Here is a 13,137-nt window from a genome sequence, read left to right on the forward strand (position 1 = left end):
TAATAATATTTTCATAAGTGTATAGCATATACTTTGATCATACTTTCTCTCTACTGCCTCCTCTTATGGCCCCATCCTATTATTTATGCATCTCTTGCCATATAGTTGATAAGAATTGTCTTTTTTAGGGTTGCTATTGCTATGATGAAACACTATGACCAAAAGCAAGTTGGGGAGGAAAGGGTTTATTTGATTTATACCTCCACATCATAGTTCATCGAAGGAAGTTGGGGTAGGAACTGAAACAGGGCAGGTACCTGTAGGCAGGAGCTGATGCAGAGACCATGGAGGGGTGCTGCTTACTGACTTGCTCTCCGTGGCATGCTCATGCTTTCTTATAGAACTCAAGACCATCAAGCCCAAGGGTGACACCACCCGCAATAGGCTGGACTTTTCCTCATCAGTTACTAGTTAAGAAAATGCCCTACAGGCTTTTCTATAGTTCAATATTATTGAGGCTCCCTCCTCTTTGATGACTAGCTTGTATCAAGTTGACAAGACTAGCCAGCATAACTGATCCCTGGTCAACTTGACACATGAATGCATTACTGTTAAGCTATAATTTTTCTTTCTTGTTTATCTGCAAGATCATACGTTAATATAAACACCACAATATGAAACATTTTTAAAAACTTAAAAAGTCTCATTGTCTTTACAAAGTCAAACACTTTATAATCAATCTTTAAAAAATTCAGTCTTTTTTAAAATCCAAAATCCCCTTAAAAGTTCAAAGTTTTCAAACTGTGAGCTCCTGTGAAATCAATAAAAAGCTAAATACCTTTATAATCAATCTTTTTTAAAAAATTCAGTCTTTTTTAAAATCCAGAGTCCCCTTAAAAGTTCAAAGTTTTTAAACTGTGAGCTCCTGTGAAATCAATAAAACGTTAAATACTTCCTTACTTCAAGAGGGAAGAACCAGAGCACAGTCACAACCAAAGCAAAGTAAAACAAAACAACAGTATGAATAATTCAGCGTCCAATATCTGGGACTCACTCATGATTTGGGCTCCTCCAAGGGACCTGGATCACTTCTGGGTCTTCACCCTCTGCAGCACATACAGCTTGTCCTCTAGGCTCAGGTCGGTTTCCCTTTACACTTGCTTCTGTTCCTGGAGGCCATTCCATGGTACTGGCATCTCCAAAGTGCTCCAGTCTTATAGCAGCTGGGCTGCACTTTCATCAGCAGTCTCTCCCTTCTCTGCATGACACCTTTAATCCTGGCCCTTCAACTGCTACTGAGGGTGCACCTGCACCAGTGGCCTCTCCTGGTCTCACAGGGCCAAGCCTCAGCTGCTTCATGCCTTCACCACCAGTACCACTTGGGTGACTCTTATACCACCAAGTTCAGCTGCCAACACAAGTTACAACTTTGGCCACCTCTGGAACACAGCTGTGTGCTGACCCTGAGCAACCGCTCTCCAGAAGATTTCATCTCAAGGATGTTGGTTTCTTCTCCAGCTCCAGCTGACCAGACTACACAGATTCTTCACACAAGTGGCCCGGTAGAGTCTTTGCTTCCCTCTGAAACTTCAGAAGCAAAGCCTCCATTGCCTGCCCTGCTCTCAGCGTTTACTTTCCATTCTCCTGTGGAGCAGCCTACTGAGGTTCGAACACTCAATGGCTTTTCCAGCCCAAAGTTCCAAAGTCCTTCCACCATCTTCCCCAAAACACAGTAGGCTGGGCCCTTCTTTATCAATTACTAATTAAGAAAATGCCCTACAAGCTTCTTTACAGTCCAGTCTTACGGAGGCATTTTCTCAATCGAGGCTCCCTCCTCTCTGATGACTCCAGCAGGTGTCAAGTTGACATAAAACTAGCCAGCACAAGAATATTTTGTAATTTATAATTGTAGCAGTACAGAAGGTTCCAAACTCTTGATTCATGACTTCCCTCACAAGCAGTTTTTAAAACTCCATTTCTTGGCCCAAACCAATGTGTAACAGTCCGTTTGTTAAGCATGGAACAATAAGTATGCATGTCCTAGTATCTTAGCAATTTATTACCAAGTGAGCACAGCTGTGAATGCAGTGTATGCCCATTAGGTACTATACAGCATTTTTCTCAACTGAAGCTCTATGTAAAAAAGCATTTAAGTTTGATTGTCCTTTTACATGAGCTTTGGGATCTTTATTCCTAAGTAACAGTAGAGTCATAGTGTATTTATCCTCTTGTTAATTCATCCATCCATTAGAAATGAATCCTTTAAGGATATTCTTTTGACCTTTTAAGCTATTTTATTTTCCCATATTCTGGGTGGGCTTTGTTAAAAAACCTCGTGTGGAGTAAAATGCTCAAATCCTCAAGGGGGCAGCAGAGAAAGCCATTTGAGCCCTGAAAGCGGACCACATGGTAGGTGTGAAGTCTCAGAGGGCGTTAGTCTGCATTGCAGTCACACTTCTGAGTAGAAGACTCATATAGAGCTGCAGAGATCCCTCAGTCTCCCTCATAATTTAGTCTGACAGTGTGCAGGCCTCTCAGGCAAAGCAAAGTGCTGCTTCATTTCTTCTTTTTTATTTTATTGATTGCTTTCTGTATGCCAGGCACTGTATTAAATGGTGGGGCTTCTTAGGTGAAGCGAAAAAGTCTGTGCACTCAACAGGCTTATAATACATTAGTGTACAATACTATATGTGTACATTATGAATATACATGTCTTATACTTACCAAGTTCTTATTTTTAATAATTTACCTATAGCCTGTTGAGTTTCAAGGACATCAGGTGAAAGGATCGGCTACTAGTGGTGTTATGGTCAGAGGACACAGCATACAGCTAGGATGCAGTCAGTTTCCAGATAGCGTTGACTATGAAAACTTCATGACACAGACTCCTGTTTGGACACCAGAGTTGCCTAGCACTTGTATGCAAACTAACTTCTTGCAGGTAAAAGTAATTTTTAGAGTTACATTTCCCCAAGTTGCTTTCTGTTTGTCAGTACTAAATTTTGTAAATCCTTATAGAAAAGGAGTCCAAGGGTAAGTTGACAAGAACCACAGTAGCTCTAGACAGACTACCCAAGGCACACATGCTTTCTGATTGGTTGGCATGTCTGTAATTTCCCGTTTTCTCCTTTCAGCAGTACCAGGCAGGGTTTGAGGCCTTCTACAGTTAGTGGGGTAAATCAGCTCACATAGTCTTTCCTCTAGTGAGTACTTTGGTTTGCCCTTCTCTGTGTTGCCACGTCTGTACTGTTCCTTACTCTTCATAATATTATAATTTGTGGTCACCATTGCTTGAATTATTGAAAAAGAAACTTACTGTGTGTAATGGCTCTGGACTGTAAATTCCAGCCTTTGAGAGGCTGAAGCAGAAAAATTTCTGTTTGAGGCCAGCCTGGGCTGTATAGTGAGTTCTAGGCAGTCAGGAAAAACGAACAAAAGAGGAAGAAATTTGTGTACTTGTGTCCGTTGCCATATTTCTTTCTTTTTTTTAATTATATATATATATATGTATATAGTGTTCTGCCTGTATGTTTGCCTGCCTGCCAGAAGAGGGCACCAGATCTCATTACAGATGGTTGTGAGCCACCATGTGGTTGCTGGGAATTGAACTCAGGACCTCTGGAAGAGCAGCCAGTGCTCTTAACGACTAAGCCATCTCTCCAGCCCCATTGCCATTTTTCTCATTATTGAGATATGTTAGTTATGGTCATAGGGTGTGGATTCTGAGTTTGTCACAAAATGACTAGCCCTTCCAAGACAGTGTCTCTTAATAAATGTGATGGATTGCTAACATACGGTGTTCTCCGAACTTTAAGATATATTCTCTATTTCATCTCTTCAGCCTGTTTTTTTCATTTTTGAGACAGTGCATCACTCAGTAGGCAGGTTGGTCTGAAACTTACATACAGCCCAAGCTGGCCTCAAGCATTTAATGATTCTCCTACCTCATCCTCTAGACTGCTGGGATTACAGGCATGAGCTAACATGTACACTTCTAATTCCTAACTCTGTAATTTAAAATATTTTATATGTGGGCTATTATTCAAGTAGGGTAATTTTTCATTGTAGTTTTGATTTGCATTCCCTGTTGACAAGTGATGGTGAACATCATTTCATATATCTGATAGCCATTTGTGTATCCAATATACAACATTTGTATAATGTTTGAAGAAATCTCTGTTTAGAGTTTAAGGCTAGTCTGGCTAAATAAGAAGTTTTAGGAGCTTTAATAAGGAGTTTTAAGAGAGATGGCTCCAAGGTTAAGAGCACTAGCTGTTCTTCCAGAGGTCTCATGTTCAGTTCCCAGCAACCACATGATGGCTTACACCCATCTACAATAACATCTGGCGTAGAAGCATACATACCAGAATACTGTATACATAATAAATAAATAAATCTTTTAAAAAAAAAGTTTTAGGCCTGGTGGGGCTACCTGGGAGACATTGTCTCAAACAAGGAAAAAAGAAAGATAAAAATTGAGCTATGTGTGGCCATATCCCTGGGGTATATAATGATATTCTTGAAAGAAAGAGAGAGGTAGGGGGAGAAGGGATGGAGGCAGGTAAGTAAGCCTGCCCCATCATTTACCTTTTGTGTCGCTTCGGTTGTGGTGTTGAATCTGAGCCTTGGCTGTGTGATTGTTGATTGCTAGGCAAGCTCTCTACCACCCAGTTATCCCCCAGCACCACTTGCCACTTTCAAATCCGATTGTTCGGGTGCTGAGTTGATCTTCTAGTCTCTTGTCAGATGAATACTCTGCTCGTATTTCTCCCATCCTGTATGTGGTCACTGTTGATCTCTTCTTTTTCTATGCAGAAAATTTTTAGTTTCTTAGAACCCCTTTAACTAATTTTTCCTTTTATTGCCGCTTGGAGATTGATTGTCATCTCCAGAATGGAGTCCATTATTACTGAGCCCTCCAATAAAAGGAATATAGAAATATGTCCCATTTCATTAGCTACTTGGAGATCATCGGTGACCTTGGCAAGAGCAGGTGCAGTGAAATAGTGTTTGTAGAGGCCAATTCAGAGAGAATTAAAGAATGAATGAGAGGTAGGAAAGTAGAATTATGGCTAACTCCTAAAAATGTATGCGTTCATCAACCATTTAACCCCTCCACCGCCACCTCCACACAGGGCTGGGAAGTAAATCAGGACTTCATACTTGCTGAGCATGTGCTCTGCCATTGAGTTGTAGCCCCAGGCAGCAAACATATTCTCACGAGCAGCTACCTCCTGTCTATTGTACTGTCAAAATAGACCTGTGAATAAAAGGCAAATTCTTGTCCTCATAATGAAGTGAGACTAATAAACAGATAAATAAATAATGCCTGGAAGGGCTTAAGTGCTCCGAGTAAGCATATAGCTATATAAGGGGTGGCAGTACAGGTGTGTAGATGTAATTCTAAACAGTCTTACTAAATAAGAGACCCAAGAGGTCAGGGCACTAGCGAATAGCCTTTAGCTTACCAACTGCTGCCGTCCTTCCCCTGAGAAAGAGACCTACTTCCTGTGTGTCTGTATTTTTATTGACTTTCTGTTCTGCCTTCTCATTGGTTCTGAACTCAACCACATGACTTCTTCATCACTGCCTGTCTATACAGACCTCCAGGTCTCAATGGTTGGTACTTGGATTAAAGGCATGTGTCACCAAGCTGGCTGTGTCCTTGAACATACAGACTCTGCCTGCCATGTGATCGGATTAAGGGCATGTGCTACCACTGCCAGACTGCTGCTAAATGACTTGCTATTAGCTCTGACCCCCAGGCAACTTTATTTATTAACATACAAACAAAATCACATTTCAGCACAAATAAAGTATCACCATACAGGTGGGCTGGGGTTCTGTTCCATGTAGGTAAAGGCAGCCTTCTCTGATAAGGTGACACTGGAGAGAGATGAGAATGCCATGCCAGTATCTGGGGGGAAAGGGATTTGTGGCAGGAGACATACAGTAAGTAGTGAGGAGTGAGTGAGGGACAAGGAAGGTGACAGAAGTGAGGTCACAGAGCAGGCCATGTAAGATGTCACAGAGCAGTCATGTACATTGAAAGAGACTGGGGGCGATTAGAGGGTTTGGATCAGTGAAGAAAAATGATGGAGCTTAGTTTTGAGAAATAGCTCTGGCCAGTTGTGGAGAATGTACTAGGGGAACAGGGTGGAATCCTTAAGTATTTCTTCTTTTATGTGTGTGGGTGTTTGGCCTGCATGCATGTCTGTGCACTACTTGCATGTCTGGTGCCCAGGGAAGCTAGAAGAGGGTGTTGGATTCCCTGAAACTGATCACTTGTGAGCTGCCATATCAGTGCTAGGAACTGAAGAATACACTGTTTTTAATTGCTAAGCCATTTTTCCAGCCCCTTGTTTTGTTTTTTGATTCAGGGTCCCACAGTGTAGCCCTGGCTGGCCTCACTCACTGTGCAAACCAGACCAACCCAGAACTCACAGAGATCTGCCTGCCTCTGTCTCCAGAATGCGGAGATTAAGCGCATGTGACACTATGCCTGGCAGTTCTTTATTAGTTTGACAAAGCCTAGAGTCACCTGGGAGGAGGGAACCTCCACAGAGGAATTACTCAGATCAGATTGGCCTGTAGTCATGTCTTTGAGGAACTGTCTTGATTGTTGATTGATGTGGGCAAGTGCCATCCCTGAGCAGGTGGTTGTGAGCTGTGTAAGAGCCAGCGAGCCAGGAAGGATTATTTCTGATTCAGTTCTTGCCTGAGTTCTTGGGCCAACTTCCCTCAGTAGTGGACTGTTACCTGAAAGTGTAAGCTGAAGTGTAAACGTTTCCTCTCCTAAGTTGCTTTTTGTCATGGGTTGTCATAGCAACAAAAGGCAAACTAGAGCGATATTGAGGTTCTGATCTTGGGGGAAAGATGCAGTACAACTTAGTGCTGTTCTAATGAGATTAGCAATGAATTATATGGCTGTTCATATCTGAGTATATTTAAAAATTCCCTGCACTTGGAAGGAACATCTTGAAATGTGTATCAGCTATGCTTAACCCTGAGTCCAAAAACATAAGAGAAAACTGCTCAGATCTGGTCGAGTATGCAGGAATATAGTTTTCACAGTCCATACGTGAGATGGGGCTTGCGTTGAGCCCCTTAGAATGGAAATTTATCTTCAGAACTAAGTCTTCATAATGGAATCAGTCCAAATCAGAATGCCACCTACTTCACGATAAATCCTAATCTTTTTTGTACTTAAAATTATTGTTTATGTTAGTAAACTTCTCCTAGCTGGTCCTTTTTGGTGAAAATTTTATAGTTCTTTGCTCCTAATGTGTTTAGAATAGAGGTTACTAGAATTCAAACTAATAGAAAAGGCTGCAGTAAGAACATTTTAGTTAGTGATTTTCTTTTTTCTGGACAGGTCATTTCACCAGAACAAAAGATCTCTGCGTTGAGCCCCGTACCTACTTTTTCTTTCAACACAAGAAATGAAGACTCTGTCCTTGAGTTCTCTGAGGAGTGTCTGAGAGCAAGGACTTTCCCTGGTGATTTTCATTTTCTCCACTGTTATCTGGGAGAGGGTTACTGGGCCACAAGTGTCAGGGAACCCACTGTCTCTTCCCTTAGGCCTTTTCTGTCATGGATACTGTTCCAAATGCATTTTCCTCTCTAGTTCTCACTCCCTCCTCTGCCATCTCTTCATTCCCTCTGAAACTGTCTCTACTGTGGATGGACTTCTTGCTGCTGAAACGCCAACTCTGGTCTCCCCTTTCTATCCTGCTGTGAAGTGGCTCATAGCAAATACCTCCTCAGCACCATGGTTGACCTTGGCATATCCTCTTTGTCTCCTCTTTTTGCTTTGGGATACTGTCAGTATCAGGAACTCCTCAATGGCTGATGCCATCATTGTTCTCAGACCTCAAGTGTTTACGCCAATTTTGACTTTTCTTATAAGTCATTTTCTGCTTCTTGAAAAGTATATTGTTGGGCTAGAGAGATGGCTCAGAGGTTAAGAGCACTGCTTGTTCTTCCAAAGGTCCTGAGTTCAATTCCCAGCAACCACATGGTGGCTCACAACCATCTGTAATGAGATCTGGTGCCCTCTTCTGGCTTACAGGGATATGTGCAAACAGAACACTGTATACATAATAAATAAATAAATCTTTAAAAAAAAAAAAAGAAAGAAATTATATTGTTTAATAGGATCTCTTTTTCCTGATAATTTCATTATTGTATATTTTTCTTAGTCTGAAGTTAGGTTTCATGACAGGCAAAGTTATAGGTGATCGGTGGTTTTTCGGTTATGAGTTGATGATTAGTATGAAAAAGAAAAAAACTTAATGTGAATCAGAAGTTGGGTGTGAGTTGGTTTCATGGTTGTGTCTGGTTGAAGGTAGGGAAAAAAAGGTAGGGTAGGAGATGCGAATGGGGTGGGGATGGGTGTGAGGTAGTATTGTAATATCAGCCCTCAGGAGACAATGCGGGAGAATTACTACGTAAAGGCTAGCTTGGGCTACTTGGGAGCAAAAACAGGATGTGGAAGAGTTTGTATGGGAGGAGTACATCCTCTGAAGCGGGCTTAAGTCTTTAGTTCTGTAGTGGAGTTTTAATTTTCTATCACTATTGCTGTTGAATTTTAATGTAACACTTCATTGAAGAGTATTCGTTGGCTCACTTACTGCTCTACCTCTTCTAAAATGATCATCAAAATTTATTTCCTATAAAATAAACTGTCAAATAAAGTAAGATTCTATAACATTTTTAGATAAAAACTTTAATAATATTTAATTCCTGTGCAGTTTTGCTGATTCATTAATATATCCAATAGATATTTATTGCTTTTTACACTTTCAGCAATGTCTATTCCAATAGCTGCTTCTAGATGGAAGGAATTGTAAAACTCATTCAGGCAAAATCTGATATGAGTTCACCATCCCATCTATGTGATTAATTTAACATATAAAGCTAAAAATCTTTTTTGTTGTGAAAGGTATTATAATTCATAAATACAATAATTTAAAGATAGTTACAATGAGGGCTGGATAGATGACTCAATGGTTAAAAGTACTGACTGTTCTTCCAGAGGACCCGGGTTCAACTCCCAGCAACCACATGGCAGCTAGCAACTGTCTAAAACTCCAATTCCAGGGGATCTAGCACCCTCACACAGACACGCAGGAAAAACACCACTGCACATAAGATAAAAATAAAGGAAAAAAAAGATAGTTACAATCACATCATATTAAGTGAGCTTTGTCTCCAGAAGGTATGTGACTAGCTATCAACTCATTCTGTGTTCTTTCTGACTGTGCCACTTGATATACACTGATCTCTGGACCTCATCTGTAAAGTGAGAGTGATGCAGCTTTTCTCATTTTCGAATGCTTTGAGAACTTAGATGTTCTGTAAATACAATGAGGAATTAAATTAGATATTTAGTTGTGTAGAAGAAAAGAGAAGGACTTGTATTGTCAGTCTTAATAGAGTCTTCAGATCTGTAAATTAAATTTTGAACCTTTAGATTTTGGTCTGAAAGCATTTACTTTGGGAGGGGACAATAAAATTGTATTATTCTTCTGTTTTTACACAGCAAGTCAGACCTTCTGCCCTTGACTATGTCCCCACTGTTTTCTAGAGTCTGGGTAATGACTGGTTACATTTGTATTGATCAGCATTATGTTTTCTTTCAGGACTGAAAAACACTGATTTTCTGGAGAGTAAGGACCGTCAAAGGTTTCCATTTGCAAGTAGAGCCTCGGTTCCCTTCATTACTTTGCCACCTGGTGATGGGCCAGCAGTCTTAGATTCTTGTTCATTTATGACTGATGACGACGCACGAGAGCCTTCTGGTTCTCCTATGTTGGACCTGTGTGAAGAATCGGTCCTTTCATTTGCCCTTGGACCTGAGGACCAGGGTGAGCTTTCTTTCTGTGAAGGGTCTAGAGAAGGGACTCCAGATGTTTCACTGCTTCCTAAGAATTCTGCTCAAAGCAAGTGGCTGAAATATCAGAACATGCTCCAGTGCAACTCAGCTTCTCCAAACAGAATTGACAGCGAAGTGACAGAGGGCCTCTTTGCTGAGGTTGTCTCTGGGATGCAATGTAGCCACACACGTGAGAGGCAGAGTAATGCTGTGAATGAAAGCTCTGTAGACCCTGTGCACTTGCAGATGATAAAAGGCATGCTCTATCAACAGCAGCAGGACTTTAGCAGTCAAGATTCTGTTTCCAGAAAGAAAGCTCTTCCTTTGAACTCAAAGCACACTTCCAAGACTGAGGAAATTCAAGCTATGTTAGGAAGCTCCGCCAGCTACAACTCCAGAGTCAAAGATTTACAGGTGAGGAAAGTGTTTTTCGCCCAGTAGTTACTGTCTGAATTCCAGCAGAAGAATAAGCAAATTGTTTGGGAACAGTTTACTTTTTGATCAGATACCTATTTCCCAGTAATTATGAATATTAAATTATGTGTTTAAAAGTCTTGGGTATACTGTTGGATATATAAAAGGTATTTAATAAATGTTAGCTCTTATTCCTCTTTCTGCCACTCCTTCCAGTACCGATCTCACTGACTGTTTTTATTTTTGACTATCAAATCAGTCTTACTTATAGGATTATTAAGGCACATACATCTATTACAAATTTGCTAAAAGTCATTATTATAGTCATAACAGAAATAGAAATATAAAATGATCTATTTGTAGCAAAACATATTCAAAATCATATTAAGAGGCCATTGAGAAGAGTTAGTCTATTTAAGACTCAAAAGTTCATGTAAATATTCTGGCTTTATTTGTTTTTTTATTTTAAATCATAAAACATGGATTCTAAAGATCAAAAGTACCGTTAGTGTTTTCTTCATTATATATGAAAAAATTTATTGGTAAATGGTGTTTCTCCCCCCCCCACCCCAGGAGATAAATGGTTCAGAGCTATGCTTCCCGAGTGAGCAGAAAATAATATCAGCTTATCTTCCTCAAAGGCAAGTTCACATACCAGCTGTTTTCCAGTCTCCCACTCACTATAAGCAGATCTTTACATCTTCTATCATAGGTATGGCTCTTATATTTTTATTCTGATGATCATCTAGTGTGATATTAGAACTACAAAAAAGAATAATATGTTATAGACCTTCATAGTAAATTCTCCTCTGGAGATTTATTTTGCATATGTTTAACTCTAGAACTTATTAGTAAATTTATTCTAATATCAGATCAAAATTGAGCTTTAAAAGTGGGAAATTGCAATATTTTAAAAATAATGTCTTTTTATCTATTAAAATGGAAACAAATGAGCCCATTACACTTTAATGGAAATGTTTAAGTATGATGCATGCTTAGGTCTGAATGTTTTGAGGCGTAAGACTAAAACTTGCCTTTTGAAAGATGGATTGTTATAAGGTGTGGCAGTGTTAGCCCAGTATGTAGGAGACTTCAGGAGATTGAGAGCTTGATCAGTTTGGACCTTGTAGCACAAATCCTAATTGGTCTTATAATAAAAACCTGGAGCCAAATATCTGGGTAAATGCTGAAAGATTGGAGACAACAAGCCACAGTCACTTCTCATCTTGCCAACTCCTCAGCTGAGAGGGGAAGATCCTGTCTCCACGAATCCTCAGACTGAATGCTGTCTCCACGAGTCCTCAGCTGAAAGGGTACCGAACTCCAGTCTCCTCCTGTCTTATATTCCTTTTTCCGCCCAGCCATATTACTTCCTGTCTCAGTCTTCTTAGTGCTGGGATTAAAGGCATGTGACTCCCAAGTACTGGAATTAAAGGTGTGTGCCACCACTGTCTGGCTGTTTCTCTTTTAGACTGGATTAATCTTGTGTAGTCCAGGGTGGCTTTGAACTTATAGAGATCCAGATGGATCTCTGCTTCCCGATTGCTAGGATTAAAGGTGTGTGCCACCACTGCCTGGCTTCTATGTTTATTCTAGTGGCAGGCTCTGTCCTCTGATCTTCAAGCAAATTTTATTTGTTAGAGTACAAACAAAATATCACCACAGGACCAACATAGTAAGCCTGTCTCAAAAACTAAAGTAAAATAAGGTAAATAATATATGATGTGGTTTCTAAAAGCACAATGTTTATATGTATTGAAATGTTACAGTGAGGGGCTAGAGAGATGGCTTAGCTATTAAATGTGCTTTCAGCTCTGGCAGAGGACCTGTGTTCCATTCCATAAGCCCACAGTGAAATGATTCACAACTGTCAGTAACTCTCCTTCAGGGAGCCAACACTCTCTGGCCTCCTTGGGTACTGTAGTCATGTGCACAAACCCACACACACAGGCATACATATATGAACATAATTAAAAATAATCCTTCAAAAAGAATGTTGCTGTGAAATACATTAATATATATAATTAATATGCAACAATAATAAAAAGTGTAGATGACTGTCAGAGGAAGTATAACAGTCTGATAGATAAGGGCTTAATAGAATAGTATTTTGTCTTGGATGCATTATTGGGTTGGCTGTGAAACTAGGTTTTTTTGTTTTGTTTTTTGTTCCAATGTGACAAAATTGAGACAATAATAAAGTATAAAAGGGATTGTTAGAGAGCTGGCTCAGTGGTTAGAGTACTCAGTGCTTTTACAGAGGACTCAGATTCAGTTACTGACACCCATATGGAAGTACAACCATCTGTAACTCCAGCTTCAGGGGATCTAACTCTTTTTGACCTCTGTGAGCACTGCACACACTTGGTGTGCTTACATACATACAGGCACTCACATAAAAAACAAATCTTTAAAATAACAGATGTTATAGTATTGTGTTACAGTTGAGTGTTAAAAGGCTATTTTCAAACTGGCTAGGAAACAGTGCACTTGATACAAATACAAAATAATTTTGTGTTTAACTTTTAGCTCTTTTTTTTTTTCTTGTAGAGCATCTGAATATATTACTGTTTGGATTGGCACAAAGGTTATACAAAGCCCTTTCCAAAGTTGACATATCCTTTTATACATCATCAAAAGGAGAAACACTGAAAAGTGGAAAAAGTAATTCACCATCCTGCCATCATAATCAACCTGCCAAATTAGTCATGGTTAAAAAAGAAGGCCCAAATAAGGTACTGCTTCTGCTCCCTCCCCACACTTACCTTATGCATAGCTTAGGAACTATGGAAACTCAGACGTGAGTTTTCTTTCTGGCATAAGTGGTATAATAAGCTCTCAATACTTTTCTAATGAAGTGAATGATCTGTGTTCCAGGATATAAAAATAAGAAAGTTAATCGTCAA

General features: G+C 39.9%; 1 protein-coding gene across 1 annotated transcript in view; it reads left to right on the forward strand.

Annotated features, from left to right (window-relative positions):
• The window catches only part of Zgrf1 (zinc finger GRF-type containing 1), a 68,960-nt gene that overhangs the window by 14,308 nt on the left and 41,515 nt on the right, over positions 1 to 13,137 (forward strand). Inside the window, exons 9-13 of the mRNA XM_052731505.1 lie at positions 2,696 to 2,881; positions 7,316 to 7,439; positions 9,585 to 10,231; positions 10,805 to 10,943; positions 12,782 to 12,966. Of these exons, the coding sequence (XP_052587465.1) occupies positions 2,696 to 2,881; positions 7,316 to 7,439; positions 9,585 to 10,231; positions 10,805 to 10,943; positions 12,782 to 12,966 (1,281 nt within the window). The remainder of the gene's footprint in view (positions 1 to 2,695; positions 2,882 to 7,315; positions 7,440 to 9,584; positions 10,232 to 10,804; positions 10,944 to 12,781; positions 12,967 to 13,137) is intronic.

The sequence above is a fragment of the Peromyscus californicus genome, unplaced genomic scaffold, assembly GCF_007827085.1.
Source record: "Peromyscus californicus insignis strain IS unplaced genomic scaffold, ASM782708v3 Scaffold_9__1_contigs__length_137607984, whole genome shotgun sequence".
Taxonomy (NCBI): domain Eukaryota; kingdom Metazoa; phylum Chordata; class Mammalia; order Rodentia; family Cricetidae; genus Peromyscus; species Peromyscus californicus.